At 36.7% G+C, this 13,910-nt stretch overlaps 1 protein-coding gene across 17 annotated transcripts in view; it reads left to right on the top strand.

Moving 5' to 3' along the window:
• Positions 1 to 13,910, top strand: part of SORBS2 (sorbin and SH3 domain containing 2) — a 205,151-nt gene that overhangs the window by 174,059 nt on the left and 17,182 nt on the right. For 11 of the 17 annotated variants that reach the window (XM_043893757.1, XM_043893759.1, XM_043893764.1 and 8 more), the window contains 5 exons: positions 4,901 to 5,015; positions 5,822 to 5,950; positions 7,059 to 7,262; positions 10,108 to 10,884; positions 12,702 to 12,896. In XM_043893757.1, coding sequence (XP_043749692.1) covers positions 4,901 to 5,015; positions 5,822 to 5,950; positions 7,059 to 7,262; positions 10,108 to 10,884; positions 12,702 to 12,896 — 1,420 coding nt within the window. Of the gene's footprint in view, positions 1 to 4,900; positions 5,016 to 5,821; positions 5,951 to 7,058; positions 7,263 to 10,107; positions 10,885 to 12,701; positions 13,637 to 13,910 lie in introns of those variants that run through there. The other 6 variants (XM_043893772.1, XM_043893770.1, XM_043893768.1 and 3 more) reach the window with 2 other exon arrangements.

Here is a 13,910-nt window from a genome sequence, read left to right as displayed (position 1 = left end):
TTTCATTCTGAAGATGAATTCAGAATAATGACAGTAAAGATGATCAAAAACCTTGAAAACAAAACGGAGAAAATACAAGAATTAATTAACAAAGACCTAGAAGAATTAAAGAATAAACATACAGAGACAAACAACACAATTACTGAAATTAAAAATACTGTAAAAGGAACCAATAACAGAATATCTGAAGCAGAAGAACAACTCAGTGAGCCGGAAGATAAAATGGTGGAAGTAACTTCTGAAGAGCAGAATAAGGCAAAAAGAATAAAAAGAACTGAGGATAGTCTCAGAGACCTCTGGGACAATATCAAATGCAACAACATTTGAATTATATGGGTCCCAGAAGAAGAATAGAAAAAGAAAGGGTATGAGAAAATTTTTGAAAAGATCATAGTTGAAAATTTCCCCAACATGGAAAAGGAAATAGTCAATCAAGTTCAAGAGGCACAAAGAGTCCCATACAGGATAAACCCAAGGAGAAACATGTCAAGACACATATTAATCAAACTAACAAAGACTAAACACAAGGAAAGAATATTAAAAGCAGCAAGGGAGAAGCAACAAGTAATATACAAGGCAAACCCCATACGCTTAACAGCTGATCTTTCAGCAGAAACTCTGCCTGTCAGAAGAAGGGAATGGCAGGATATATTTAAAGTACTGAAAGGGAAAAGTCTACAACCAAGATTTCTGTACCTGGCAAGGATCTCATTCAAAATTGATGGAGAAATAAAAAACTTTTCAGACCAGCAAAAGTTAAGAGAATTCAGAACCACCAAACCAGCTTTACAACAAATGTTCAAGGGACTTATATAGTCAAGAAATACAAGAGAAGAAAAAAGATCTACAAAATCAACCCCAAACAATTAAGAAAATGGCAATAGGAAAAAAAAGAAAATGGCAATAGGAACATATATATCAATAATTACTTTAAATGTAAATGGATTAAATGCTCCAACCAAAAGACACAGACTGGTTGAATGGATACAAACAAGACCCATACAAGAAGCCCACTTCAGGCTTAAAGACACATATAGACTGAAAATGAGAGGATGGAAAAATATATTCCATGCAAATGGGAAGCAAAAGAAAGCTAGAGTAGCAATCCTCATATCAGACAAAAGAGACCTTAAAATAAAGAATATTACAAGAGATAAGGAAGGACACTACATAATGATCAAGGGATCAATCCAAGAGGAAGATATAACAGTTGTAAATATCTATGCATCCAACATAGGAGCACCTCAATACATAAAACAAACACTAATAGACATAAAAGGAGAAATTGACAATAACACAATAATAGTAGGAGACTTTAACACCCCACTCACACCAATGGACAGATCATCGATCATAAAAACAGAAAATTAATAAAGAAACACAAGTCTTAAATGATACATTAGATGAGATGAACCTCATTGACACCTTCGGGACATTCCATCCAAATGCAGAATATACCTTCTTCTCAAGTGCACGTGGAACAGTCTCCAGGATAGACCACATCTTGGGTCATAAACCAAACCTCAGTAAATTTAAGAAAATTGAAATCATATCAAGCATCTTCTCCAACCACAGCACTATGAGACTAGATAGCAATTACAGGAAAAAAACTGTAAGAAACACAAACACATGGAGATTAAACAACACATTTCTAAATAACCAACAGGTTACTGAAGAAATCAAAAGGGAAATAAAAAAATTTCTAGAAACAAATGACAATGAAAACAGGACAACTCAAAACCTATGGGACGCAGCAAAAGCAGTTCTAAGAGTGAAGTTTATAGCAGTACAATCCTACCTCAAGAAACAAGAAAAACATCAAATAGACAACCTAACTTTACACCTAAAACAACTGGAAAAGAAGAACAAAAAAACCCCAAAATTAACAGAAGGAAAGAAATCATAAAGACCTGAGCAGAAATAAATAAAAAATAAATGAAAGAAACAATAGTAAAGGTTAGTAAAACTAAAAGCTGGTTCTTTGAGAGGATAAACAAAATTAACATAACTTTAGCCAGACTCATCAAGAAAAAAAGAGAGAAGAATCAAATCAACAAAATTAGAAATGGAAAAGGAGAGGTTACAACAGACAATGCAGAAATACAAAAGATTATAAGAGGCTATTATGAACAACTATATGGCAATAAAATGGATAACCTGGAAGAAATGGACAGATTCTTAGAAAAGTTCAATCTTCCAAGACTGAACCAGAAAGAAATGGAAATTATGAACAATCCAATTACAAGCACTGAAATTGAAGGTGTGATCAAAAATCTCCCAAAAAACAAAAGCCCAGGACCAGATGGCTTCACAGGAGAATTCTATCAAACATTTAGAGAAGAGCTAATGCCTATCTTTCTAAAATTCTTTCAAAAAATTGCAGAGGAAGGAACACTTCCAAACTCATTCTACAAGGCCACCATCACCCTGATACCAAAACCAGACAATGACAACACAAGAAAAGAAAAGTACAGGCCAATATCACTGATGAACATAGATGCAAAAATCCTCAACAAAATTTTAGCAAAGAGAATTCAGCAACACATTAAAAAGCTCATACACCATGATCAAATTGGATTTATTCCAGGGATGCAAGGATTCTCAATATACGGAAATCAATCAATGTGACACACCATATTAACAAATTGAAAGATAAAAATCATATGATCATCTCAATAGAGGCAGAAAAAGCCTTTGACAAAATTCAGCACCCATTTATGATTAAAACTCTTCAAAAAATGGGCATAGAAGGAAACTACCTCAACATAATAAAGACCATAATAAGCCTATAGCAAACATTATTCTCAATGGTGAAACTTAAAAGCTTTTGCACAGCAAAGGAAACTATAAGCAAGGTGAAAAGACAACCCTCAGAATGGGAGAAAATAATAGCAAATGAAACAACTGAGAAAGGATTAATTTCCTAAATATACAAGCAGCTCATACAACTCAATGGCAGAAAAACAAACAACCCAATCAAAAAGTGGGAAAAAGACCTAAACAGACATTTCTCCAAGGATGATGTACAGATGGCTAACAAACACATGAAAAGATGCTCAACATTGCTCATTATTAGAGAAATGCAAATCAAAACTACCATGAGATATCACCTCACACTGGTCAGAATGGCCACATCAAAAAGTCTACAAACAAATGCTAGAAATTCTAGCTCTGAGATGAGATGAACATAATTTTGAAAACTGAAAAGTGAGACCACTGTCCTTTTTTCCCAGAGGACTTGAAAATTCTAAATACAAGTCTTTACCCATAGAAAGGATATCTTTTCATATTTAAAAGAAAAATAATTAGCTGTCTCTTAATTACTCTTTTTTAAAAGCTAAGCTTTCTGATCTCATTTCCAGATACAAAATGTACTTAGTATAAATAAAACTGTTGGATTGTAAACATGAAAATACTTCGGTTTTTCTTTTCTATATTAGGCACATGTGTGAAGAGGGAAGTACTGTATTTGAATGTAAGGCTCTGTGAATCTTCTTTGCTTTTAGGGTTACTGAAAATTTAACACACTTCCATTGTGAAGATTTTAGCACTTCTAAATGTGTGATAATTCTTTTAACTATGCAGCCTTTTTCAATTAATTCTTTTAATCAATGTGAAATATTCTACACTTAATATAAACCTCTCTGTGTTATATACTCTGCACACATAAATGCTCCAACTCAAGATCCTGAACAAAACAACACAGAAGATTTGGGAGTGGGAAGGCAGGTGTGTCAGACTGTGGGGCTCTTGGCAAAAGATCCAAAATAAGTACCCTTCAACGAGACATGATTGTGAAGACAAAATAACACAGAGACACAATCACCTGGGAGATGAAGCCATGAAAAACTATAGCAGTGAGGGTGAGAATTTAGCCATGAATTATTCATGATGAGTAATGTCTTTATAACTTAAAATTAAACACCCCAATCTACCTACTATCTCCTTAGAAACAGTCAAAATGGAAAAGCATACTTACTTTCTTGAAATTATTTTTAGATTTAAAAACCAAAAAAACATAAAGGAGGGTACAAGCAATCTGTGCATGTCTTTGCACTTGAAACAAATTGCTCTTTGTGACCATAGTTCATAATACTGTACTGCATATTTGAAAGTTTCTAATAAATCTTAAAGGTTCTCATCATAAGAAAAAAATGGGAACTATATGTGGTGACTGTTAATTCAACTTATTGTGGTGGTCATTTTTAAATATATACAAATATTATGTTGTACATCCGAAACTAACATAATGTTACATGTCAATTATACTCCATGTTTTAAAATTTTTTCTCATTGTACCTCATTTGAAAAATCAAAGTATAAAATCTTTTCTGTTCCACAAGATAAAATCATTATCAAGATACTCTACTTAAATGCATGTCAACCAGCTTCAAGGAACCATAAATAAAATGTTTTCTCATGTTGGCATTTGTGTGCTAAGGTTAAATGATATTGGTCTCCTCATTGTAAGCTTGAGCTCACAGGAGGAGACAAAGGAGACAAAGAGAGAGAAGTAACTAACTAGCTAACTTCAGGGCAAATAAAAATCATTGCAGACTAAACCCAGCATTATGGCAAGCATCACAACTCTTCTCCCATAAATCAAAGAGTAGATAGCAATCATCTGTCCCCACCTTTGAATTTCATATTAATCTGCCTGTGATTTAAATCAGACATGATGTTTATATTTGCTCTTTTTCAATCATTTCTAAAATGATAATGTTTCAAATGAATTCTAAAAATTTTTCAAGGAACATCCTTAGCTAACTGGGCTCAACAGACTTTTTTTCAATACTGGAAGTACATTAACCAGCCAAATGCAGATCCAGTGAGAATGCTGATCTGAAGAATAACTGCTGTACATCACGAAAAAAAAAAAATGTAAATGTATCTCTTCCAGGGAGCTGTCATTTAAGAAAGGAGATACTGTCTACATCCTCAGGAAAATTGATCAGAACTGGTATGAGGGAGAGCATCACGGGAGAGTGGGCATTTTCCCAATCTCATATGTAGAGGTAAGCCCTTCCCCTTCTCCCCCTACGTGATTGTTGTTTCTAGAGTCACCATGGGTCAAGAATAGATAACTGCTTTGCAAATAAGTTCATCTGTACCATTGTTCTAGACTCCACAGTTATGAGTTAATATGATATTTGTTTTTCTCTTTCTTACCTCACTCTGTATGACCATCTCTAGGACCATCCATGTCTCCACAAATGACCCAATTTCATTCATTTTTATGGCTGAGTAATATTCCATTATATATATATGCACCACATCTTTATCCATCCCTCTGCTGATGGGACATTTAAGTTGTTTCCATGTCCTGCTATTGTAAATAGTATTGCTATGAATGTTAGGGTGCACGTATCCTTTTGAATTATGGTTTTCTCTGTGGTATGGAGATATGGTATATCTCCAGGAGCAGGATTACTGGGTCATATGTTAGTTCTATGTTTCATTTTTGAAGGCACCTCCATACTGTTTTCCATAGGGGCTGTATCAGTTTACACTGCCCCCAAGGAGGGGTGGGGAGTGGCGTGGGAAGAACTGGGAAACTGGGATTGGCTCACATACACTGTTGATGTTATGTATAAAATACATAACTAATGAGAACTTACTCTACAGCACAGGGAACTCTACTTTGAGCTCTTGGGTGCCCTGAATGGGAAGGAGATCCAAAAGAGAGGGGATACATGTGCACATATAGCTGATTCATTTTGCCGTATGGCAGAAACTAACACAGCATCATAAAGCAATACACACCAATCAAAATTAATTTAAAAAGAAGACAAAGAATAAAGAGAACTGTTCTCCTTTGTAGAAACTCACACCTCCTGAAAAAGCACAGCCTGCAAGACCACCTCCCCCAGCCCAGCCTGGTGAAATCGGAGAAGCTGTCGCCAAATATAATTTCAGTGCTGACACCAACGTGGAGCTATCGCTGAGAAAGGTAAGCGGCTTTCTTCCTTGGTGCATTTGAAAGGCTGCATAGTTTCAAAACTAGGACAGGTCATGTTCTTCCTTAGACAATTTTTGCGTCTTCCTCATTTACTGCAAAGGACCCCGGTAAGGCTGCCCTGAGTCACTGCTACCTACCTCTCCCGTGTCCTTCCTGATGAGGCTGCTGTGGGATGCAAAGATTTGCCGAGAGACTAATTGTCTCCCAGGGGTGCCTCAGGCTAAATATCAGGAGCTGTACAAGGGAGAACATCAAAAGAAATTAGCACTTTAGTACACTTCAAAATATTGTTCTTCTGCTGCCTTGTTATTCAAAAGTTATATCAAATTCCAAATTTAAACTGGGTTTTGTGGCATTGGCTTGATCCTTCAGGTCGCAGAAATAGTGACTATAGAAGGTCCTAGCACTGTCAAAGCCAGGGGTTTTATGAAAAACGTTACTGACCACTATGGCATGGCCACCCACCTGTCAGAATGGATGCTGGTATTACACTGTCTTGATGCAGACCAGGTGGACGTGAGTCCTGGCCACAGCTATGCATTATCTAGGATGCTAGCTATGCCCCATCCCATTAGCTTTTACTCCTTTGTTACTATGCAGTGCATTAGATAAAAGAAGAAAAATGGTGTGCTATCCACCTTCATCCCTCCCAGAGGGTGCTTTCTGGACCCCTTTTCAGACACACCGTCACCCCAACCTCTGGTGCACTTTCTGAGGTTCTGCCCACTGAAGCTCATCCCCTTGAATCTATCAGTGATCAGATGATGGTCTTGTCATCGACACACTGCAGGTTAAACTACTGTGCTTTTTGAAATAACTCACACATGACATTTCCCACAGGACCAATCTGAACATGTGTAAAGCCCAAGTATCCTCAGGAAAGCTTCTAATACATGGCTGATTACACTGTATATATGTTGATAAGCTATAATTTAGGAGAGCTCTGGAGGCTTTAGTTGCATTTTCCTAACGAAAACAAAATGCTCAAAGTATTAAGACTTTCCCAGATGGAAAACTATTATTAAAAAACACAAACAATTATAACTTTTTATGTTATCACAGGTCTATTTCTAACGCATTTTCCTACTATTCATTACAGGGAGATAGAATTATTCTTCTTAAAAGAGTTGATCAAAACTGGTATGAAGGTAAAATTCCAGGAACCAACAGACAAGGCATCTTCCCTGTTTCCTATGTAGAAGTTGTCAAGAAGAATACAACCAAAGGTGCTGAGGACTATCCTGAACTTCCAATACCCCACAGCTATTCTAGTGATAGAATCCACAGCTTAAGTTCAAATAAGGTAAGAAGACATTCTAGCATATTAGTATAATACTCGGGAGTTCGGAGTAAGATACATATTAGGTACATATTAGGTACCTAATTTGGTACATATTAGGGCATTGGACTACAACATCGTATCTATGGCAAAATGAAAGATTTACATGTTGTGTTTCTAAGGTGTGAGTGCCACGTCAAGTCAGTGTAATTTAGTTTCTCTTATGGGTACTTGCATAATGGTTTAAGCTACACAAAGGGAAACAACATAAAGAATCTACTATCTTAAGAGAAGCATTTTCTTTTAGAGGGCTATGGCTGTGCATTTTATTTATTCCACTTTTTTTTGAAGACTGGGTTTATGAGAAATTACTCTCAATCCTTTAGCATTGGAGACTGAAACAGTTTAGTACTTGCTAATTTTGTTTGACTGGTGACAAAATTTTCTACAATCTTCTTTAGTACATTTGCTTCACTATCAGAGCTCAGCATTTAGATAGCAACATCCTTCCTTCAGTAGTTCCTACTGATAAAAAGAAAAAAAAATCTTCATGTATGTGTTAAATATCTGTCTTATCTAGCATTCAGTCATCTTAAAAGAACTACCAGATAAATTTCAAAGTGACCGCCCTTTCAAATAAAAGGTTATAAGAAAGAATCAGTGTATCTACAAAGCCTTATTTAAAATTTAAGAAATTTTCCCATGAAGTCTTAATAAATATTGGTAGCGTAGATCACAATGTTTTGATCTTTGTTGTGAATATGATTTAAATGTGTTTTCAATTTCCTAGGTTTTTCTTAGGATATCATATTTTACATTTCATAGGTAGAGATGTGTACAAATTTCACTAATGACTAATTAGTGTTTTATTCTCACTGCTGGGGAAAAATACATTAAAAAGCTTATGTCCTTAAATTTAAAAAAATATTTAACAGTTCACCAACCGGAATCTATACTATGATGTCACTGGCTAAATGAAGGAAACTCCTTAATAGTTTTGAACTGAATCATTTTCAGAAAAAAAAAAAAAACAAACTGTAATGTACTTCTAAACCATGACACCCAAAACAAACTAAATGTTAAATATCCTATTTTCTAACTGATCTTTGTAAATAGAGAAGGGAATTCACTATGATTTATGAATCACTCTTGGACATACTCTGATCACATTTCTTTAGACATATTATCTTTATTTAGGAGAGGTTCAAATGTAAGTTAGTACTATTTCTGATATTTCTGCTTTTAGTAAAGTAGAATCCAATTCTAACGCTTTTAGAAGATAAGATAATTATATGATGCTTGTACTACAGGTATATTTTTTTGTGATACCGGTATCTCAGGGCACTCGATTTAACTTTCAGTAGAAGCAAGCCCATGGTCAGGCTAAGCACTTTGAAACCGTTAACACGTGTATTAGTGACTGTGGTAATGGCACATTGCAGTAGCCATAGTAACAGGCCGTAACGGTGGCAATAATGGTGTAGTGGTAGTCATGACAATAATGGAATTTAAAGACCTTTCTTCCTCAGCCACATCATATTCCTGGCACGAAAAGGTGCTATGTAGCCTTTAATCTTGAATCTTCTATAAGGATGCTCATAAATGTTTTGTGACGCTTTGTCTCGTTTATCCCACCCCATGGTGATGTGACATCACATTTCCTTTTAAAAAAAAAAAAAAATCTAGATAAATTCTATTAAACCCCATTCCTCTTATAGGATAGAATTCAAAATTAAGTGCAGAATGCACTGTGCGCTGATCCATACTAAGGCCCAAGGACCAAGAGTGCTGAGTGCACCAGTGACATGTCATTCAAAACAGTCAGCCAGAAAGTACAATCTCTCCTGAAGATGTTTTTCTTTCCACACCCCAATCGTCTACTTGGAAAGAGCCAAAGTAAAATGTCTTCCGCCAGCCTGTCTCAAATACTTCACATATGCAGCATGTAACATTCTTCCTAGTCCAAAAACAATATATAAATGTATTAGAATGTTCCTAGGCACACGTCAAGAACAACTTTTAATGAATAAAAATTCTGTTTTGTTCAGTACATCCAAAATGCAGTAGTAACATTAAGATATACAGAAGTTGTCTTTTTTTTTTTACTTCAGGAGATTGAGTTTCATAAATTAGACCTCCACTAGTTTACATAAAATGTCAAGCTTTTGAAAAAGAGAATGGAAGTCCTACTAGAGGTTTACTCCTGTTCACATCACATGCTCCCTTTCTGTATAAACATTTACTCTGGATTTTTTAAAACTTTGAAGTAGTAGTTATGCAAGTTCAGTCTCATTTTGATCATAAGTTTCTCTTCTTAAAAAAAATCTTTCTCAGAACTTATTCATTTAGAAATGTGTTAACATATAATGATGTAAAAATATTTTATGCCATATGTTATAATCACCTCGCAACCATAAGTGAGAAAATGATGAAAGTTCAAAAGATTTGGCACAGGAAGAACACTAAACAAATTCTGGGAATAAAAAAGGCTTAATTGTTGGTTTTCACTCTACATTAACATTATTCCAGAGTTATTTATATTAAATCAATATCTAGAAACCTATTTTGAAAGAAGTAGACTATTAAATCTCTAAATATTTTCCTGTCTTTATAATCTCTATGACAGCTTTACCTTGTCATTTGACATTTAATGGACCTTTTCCAAATGCTGGCATATACTTCAGATCAATCTTTAATTAATATGCTAAGGATTTTATGTATTTAAATTCAAAAACTAACAGCCAATCTACACCATAGCGTATTTTTTATATTCACCACCATGTCTTTTTGCATTTCTGTCTCTGTGTTTTGATGCATTATTTTTACTTTCATCTTTTCTGTAAATTCATAATCCCTGCTCATCTCTAAGCTGGCTTCCAGTGAACCAGGTCCCCCTCTCTTGCACAAAGCTTCACGTGACCCTGATAGCGACGCTCTCCAGGGAACCACCCCAGGGTGGCTGTCCTTGCCAGCCAAGGGTGCACTGGTAAATCCTTCAGCCCCAACGCCGCCTCATTTTCTGGACAAGTTCTTGGACGAATTAGAGAAGCTTGGTGCTTTAGCTTTACCAGCTGACCCAGCCAAACCAGATACCCCGGAGGAGATCAGCCTTGAGATTAAGGAGGATCCCTCCATCCTCCCTCCATGGCCGCGAGTACCCACACCTGCCAGAGGCCCCTCCTCTCAGCTGCCTTTGCTCCGCTCAGCTATGACTTCAGCTGTAGCCCGGCCTCCTGAGGCCACGATGCTTCAGGATTCTAGAAAGACACCTCCAAACCAGTCTGCAAATGTGACAAAAATGAGAGAGGGCTCTGCAGGCCCGGAGAAGGTACTGGAGGTCCTAGGTGATAAGTTTGTGACCGGCACACACCCTGGCATGGGTCCCTTGCCCCAAACCCTCCCTGTCATTGGAGAGGAAGATGAGGAAGTCTATGAGGGGGTCAGGGCAGGCACCCGAAGAGGGCCAGAATCTCAAGATCCAGATGCCCTGTGCTGTGGCCGTGATGGCACAGAGGTGACGTCACACCTACACATTGAAGAGGAGGAAGAGGAAAGACAAGCTGACTGCCTAAGATATCCAATAGCCACCCTCACAGGCCCTAGGACCCCTAAGGAAGACAGCAATGCAGCAAAAACCAGTGATGAGGTATTTTAGTGTTGCCTAATTCCTGAAGAACTAACCAGTCTTACTATAATTAGCTAGGACAGTTAATCATATTAATAAACATTAATCCTGACATTGTCTTAGAAGGTTTCCACGCAATAAACACAGCAAGGTGGAAGGATGCAATAAGGAAGCAATAAGGGCAAGGTGGAAGGATGGATGAAAAACATCAAATTTTACTAAGATGATGTACATATGTATTGTTATTCTGTTATTTATTACTGTAAATCCATGTTTAAACATGTTTATAGTCTTTCTAATTTTAATATTAATAATAATAGTTAATATTTGAGGTCTTACTGAGTTTCAAATAATTTTCTAAGAACAATACGTCTTTACTTTTCAAAACTCAATAGGGTGGGTAATATTATTATCATCCCCACTATACAGATGAGGAAATTGATACACACAGAGAGAGATTAATTCACCTCCAGAGTGCAAAAACTAAATACCATTTCTTTGATATAACAGCAGTCTGGAAAAGAAGGAAGGAAAAAAAGAGAAAGAAAGAAAAGAAAAATATATATATACACGCCAGTTCCCTTTCAATTCTCTCTGAAGACATAATTTTTTAAGTTGGTAACTACTTAAGAACTGGGTCCTCCATATTCACCTTACCAACAAAGAGCCTTGGGCAATGATTTTAATCAATAAAGAGAGAAATGCTCTAAATCTTTAAGCTTCTTGTAAGCTTCTCTCTTCTAAAAAAGACAAAAACAAAACTTGATATCCCAAATATTTAATCTGTGAATTAGAAAAGCAACTGTGACTACTGGCAAATTTTAAAATTATGAAACCAAATCAATAAGTCGTATTCTGCTACTAAGCAAGTCACTTTCTCCCATGGCTCCTCTATTTAGAAATCTTTTTAAATGACAATCTTTTTTTTTTTCCTGTGCATTTCATTTATTTGAAACATTTTTCCATCATGAAATTCATTTTTACAACCTCATTTTAAGGAAAACCTTAATTTCCTATTAAGACCTTACCAATAACAAATGTAGAGGTATTTGGTCTATATGGGGTATTCTTGGGATTAAACGATGGTAAGTGTCCATTAGGTCACTGGACAGCCACAAAACCCTTGAGTCTCGGCAGTTTCCCAACCAGATGAGAAAATGTCATCTGGACAAAGAACCCAGCCATGCCTGCATTTGTATAAAATAAACAAACTTTTAGTAATAGAGATCATTCATTCATTGCAGTAAATCAAAAATATTTCTAAGTCACTTACTTAAGTAACTTATTTTCCCTTCAATTTAATCAGTTTTAAGATGTGATTAGATATGTGGCTTGGTTCCCAAGGACTGCTGCTGCAGGCTGCAGGCAGCAGCAGATATTCAGGAAGGGGGTGCTGAGTTTACAGCCAGTTCCCAACAAGCACACACAGGCACAGACAGAGGTCCTATTTGCCTAGCTTTGTAACAAACCTACTCTTCATAAATTGCGATCTACTTCACAAGCAAGTTACAGACAGTCATTGCAGGGTTTTACATTTTTTCCCTTCATGGTCAGAAGGCCCCACATCACAAATACCTTATAAAATTGTAGACTGTGGGAATTCTGATCTCCAGCCCCTCGTGTCAGAAAAATGAAACTGATCAAACCCACTGGGAATTTTGAATCAAATTCAGAAGTTAATGCTTTCAAAGCAAGAAGTTGTCATAAATCTCACACACCCCGGGTATGTAGTAACTTTAAAAATATCTAGGTATGGAGGGGTGGGTATTCTCTAAAAGGCATGTAACCGCATTCTGGACACAAGCATAATTTCATCTTGTCTTTCCTCAATATTTAAGCCATCTTCATTCTCTTCGGGACATCGAACGTCTACATCTTTCCCCAGCTGTCTGCTTTCCTCCCCTCCCTTCCATGCCTCCTCGGCCACTGTCTCTGACCTGGTCCCCACACTCTCTCAGCCTACCCAGCCCTACTCACCTCCGCTCCTCCCTAAATACTCTTACCAACAGGAGATAAGTTCACCACAATTAAAGGTAACTGCATCTTGAGTGTGGTTTATTGCATGTCTTTCAATGAACTTCATTAATTAAATGTATGTCTTTAGATTCATGTCATCTGACAAGATCTAAAAAGTCATTCAATGTTGGTTGCTAACTTTTAACATCATTAGCATGGCCTCTGTCTGAAAATTTGAAAAGCTATATTTGCACAGCAGCTATACTTAAGAGTGAGGAGAAAAACAGGCTAAACTTTGTATAGTAATAAAATGTGATCATTAGACTTTTTTTTTAGGTTGAGGATCAGCAGGAGCTGATCAGGTGTCAGCTATGCGCCTGTATCTTCTGTCACTTCTTAGTGGGCTCGTTGCCTCCCAAGTTTCCCAACTAATCAGCAGGTTCAGCAGAGCCTGAGGGTTGGATGATCTTCGACACTGACTGTCTTGAGCCTTGCTCTTCCACAAAATTGCAGGAAACTAATGAGGACGTGGGAAGGAGGCTTCTTTTGTAGCAGTTAACAAAGCATCCATCTCTGAGACTTGCAGGCTGGCGGGCGGCTCTGCCGGTGTTTAACTCCCTCTTAGGATACCATGATAAAAGATTTTTAACACAATTAATGACCGACCTCGGAAAGACATTTAATGAGAACCACAGCATGAAATCAACCCATCACAGAAAAGTTTAACTTCTGTGTTCAGAACCATCCTCAAAACCTTTTCCCTTACACAAAAGGACTTCAGATACTGACTCATCCTCGCACGTAATCTTCTCCACTTGGAATGAGAGCCTCTTCAGATAAGTAAAAAATGAAACAAAATGAAGGCTCTGGTAGGGTCATGTTTTTGAACTGTTAAGAGAAAGCACCAACACCTGAGAAATGCCATTTATGCAATCTTCCAAACCCCAGTCACCAAATCAATCCACCAAAATCGTCCATCTACGTGAATTTTATCTTACTTAGAAAAGGAATCTTTGGGGGGGAAACATAATATGTTTTAAAGACTAATTGCTCTTTGCCCTTTGAGGTTTTATCTTAGCAGGAAATAATTA

Source organism: Cervus elaphus, chromosome 32, assembly GCF_910594005.1.
Source record: "Cervus elaphus chromosome 32, mCerEla1.1, whole genome shotgun sequence".
NCBI lineage: Eukaryota > Metazoa > Chordata > Mammalia > Artiodactyla > Cervidae > Cervus > Cervus elaphus.
The sequence above is the reverse complement of the archived record's forward strand: the minus strand, read 5'-3'. Positions and strand labels throughout refer to the sequence as shown.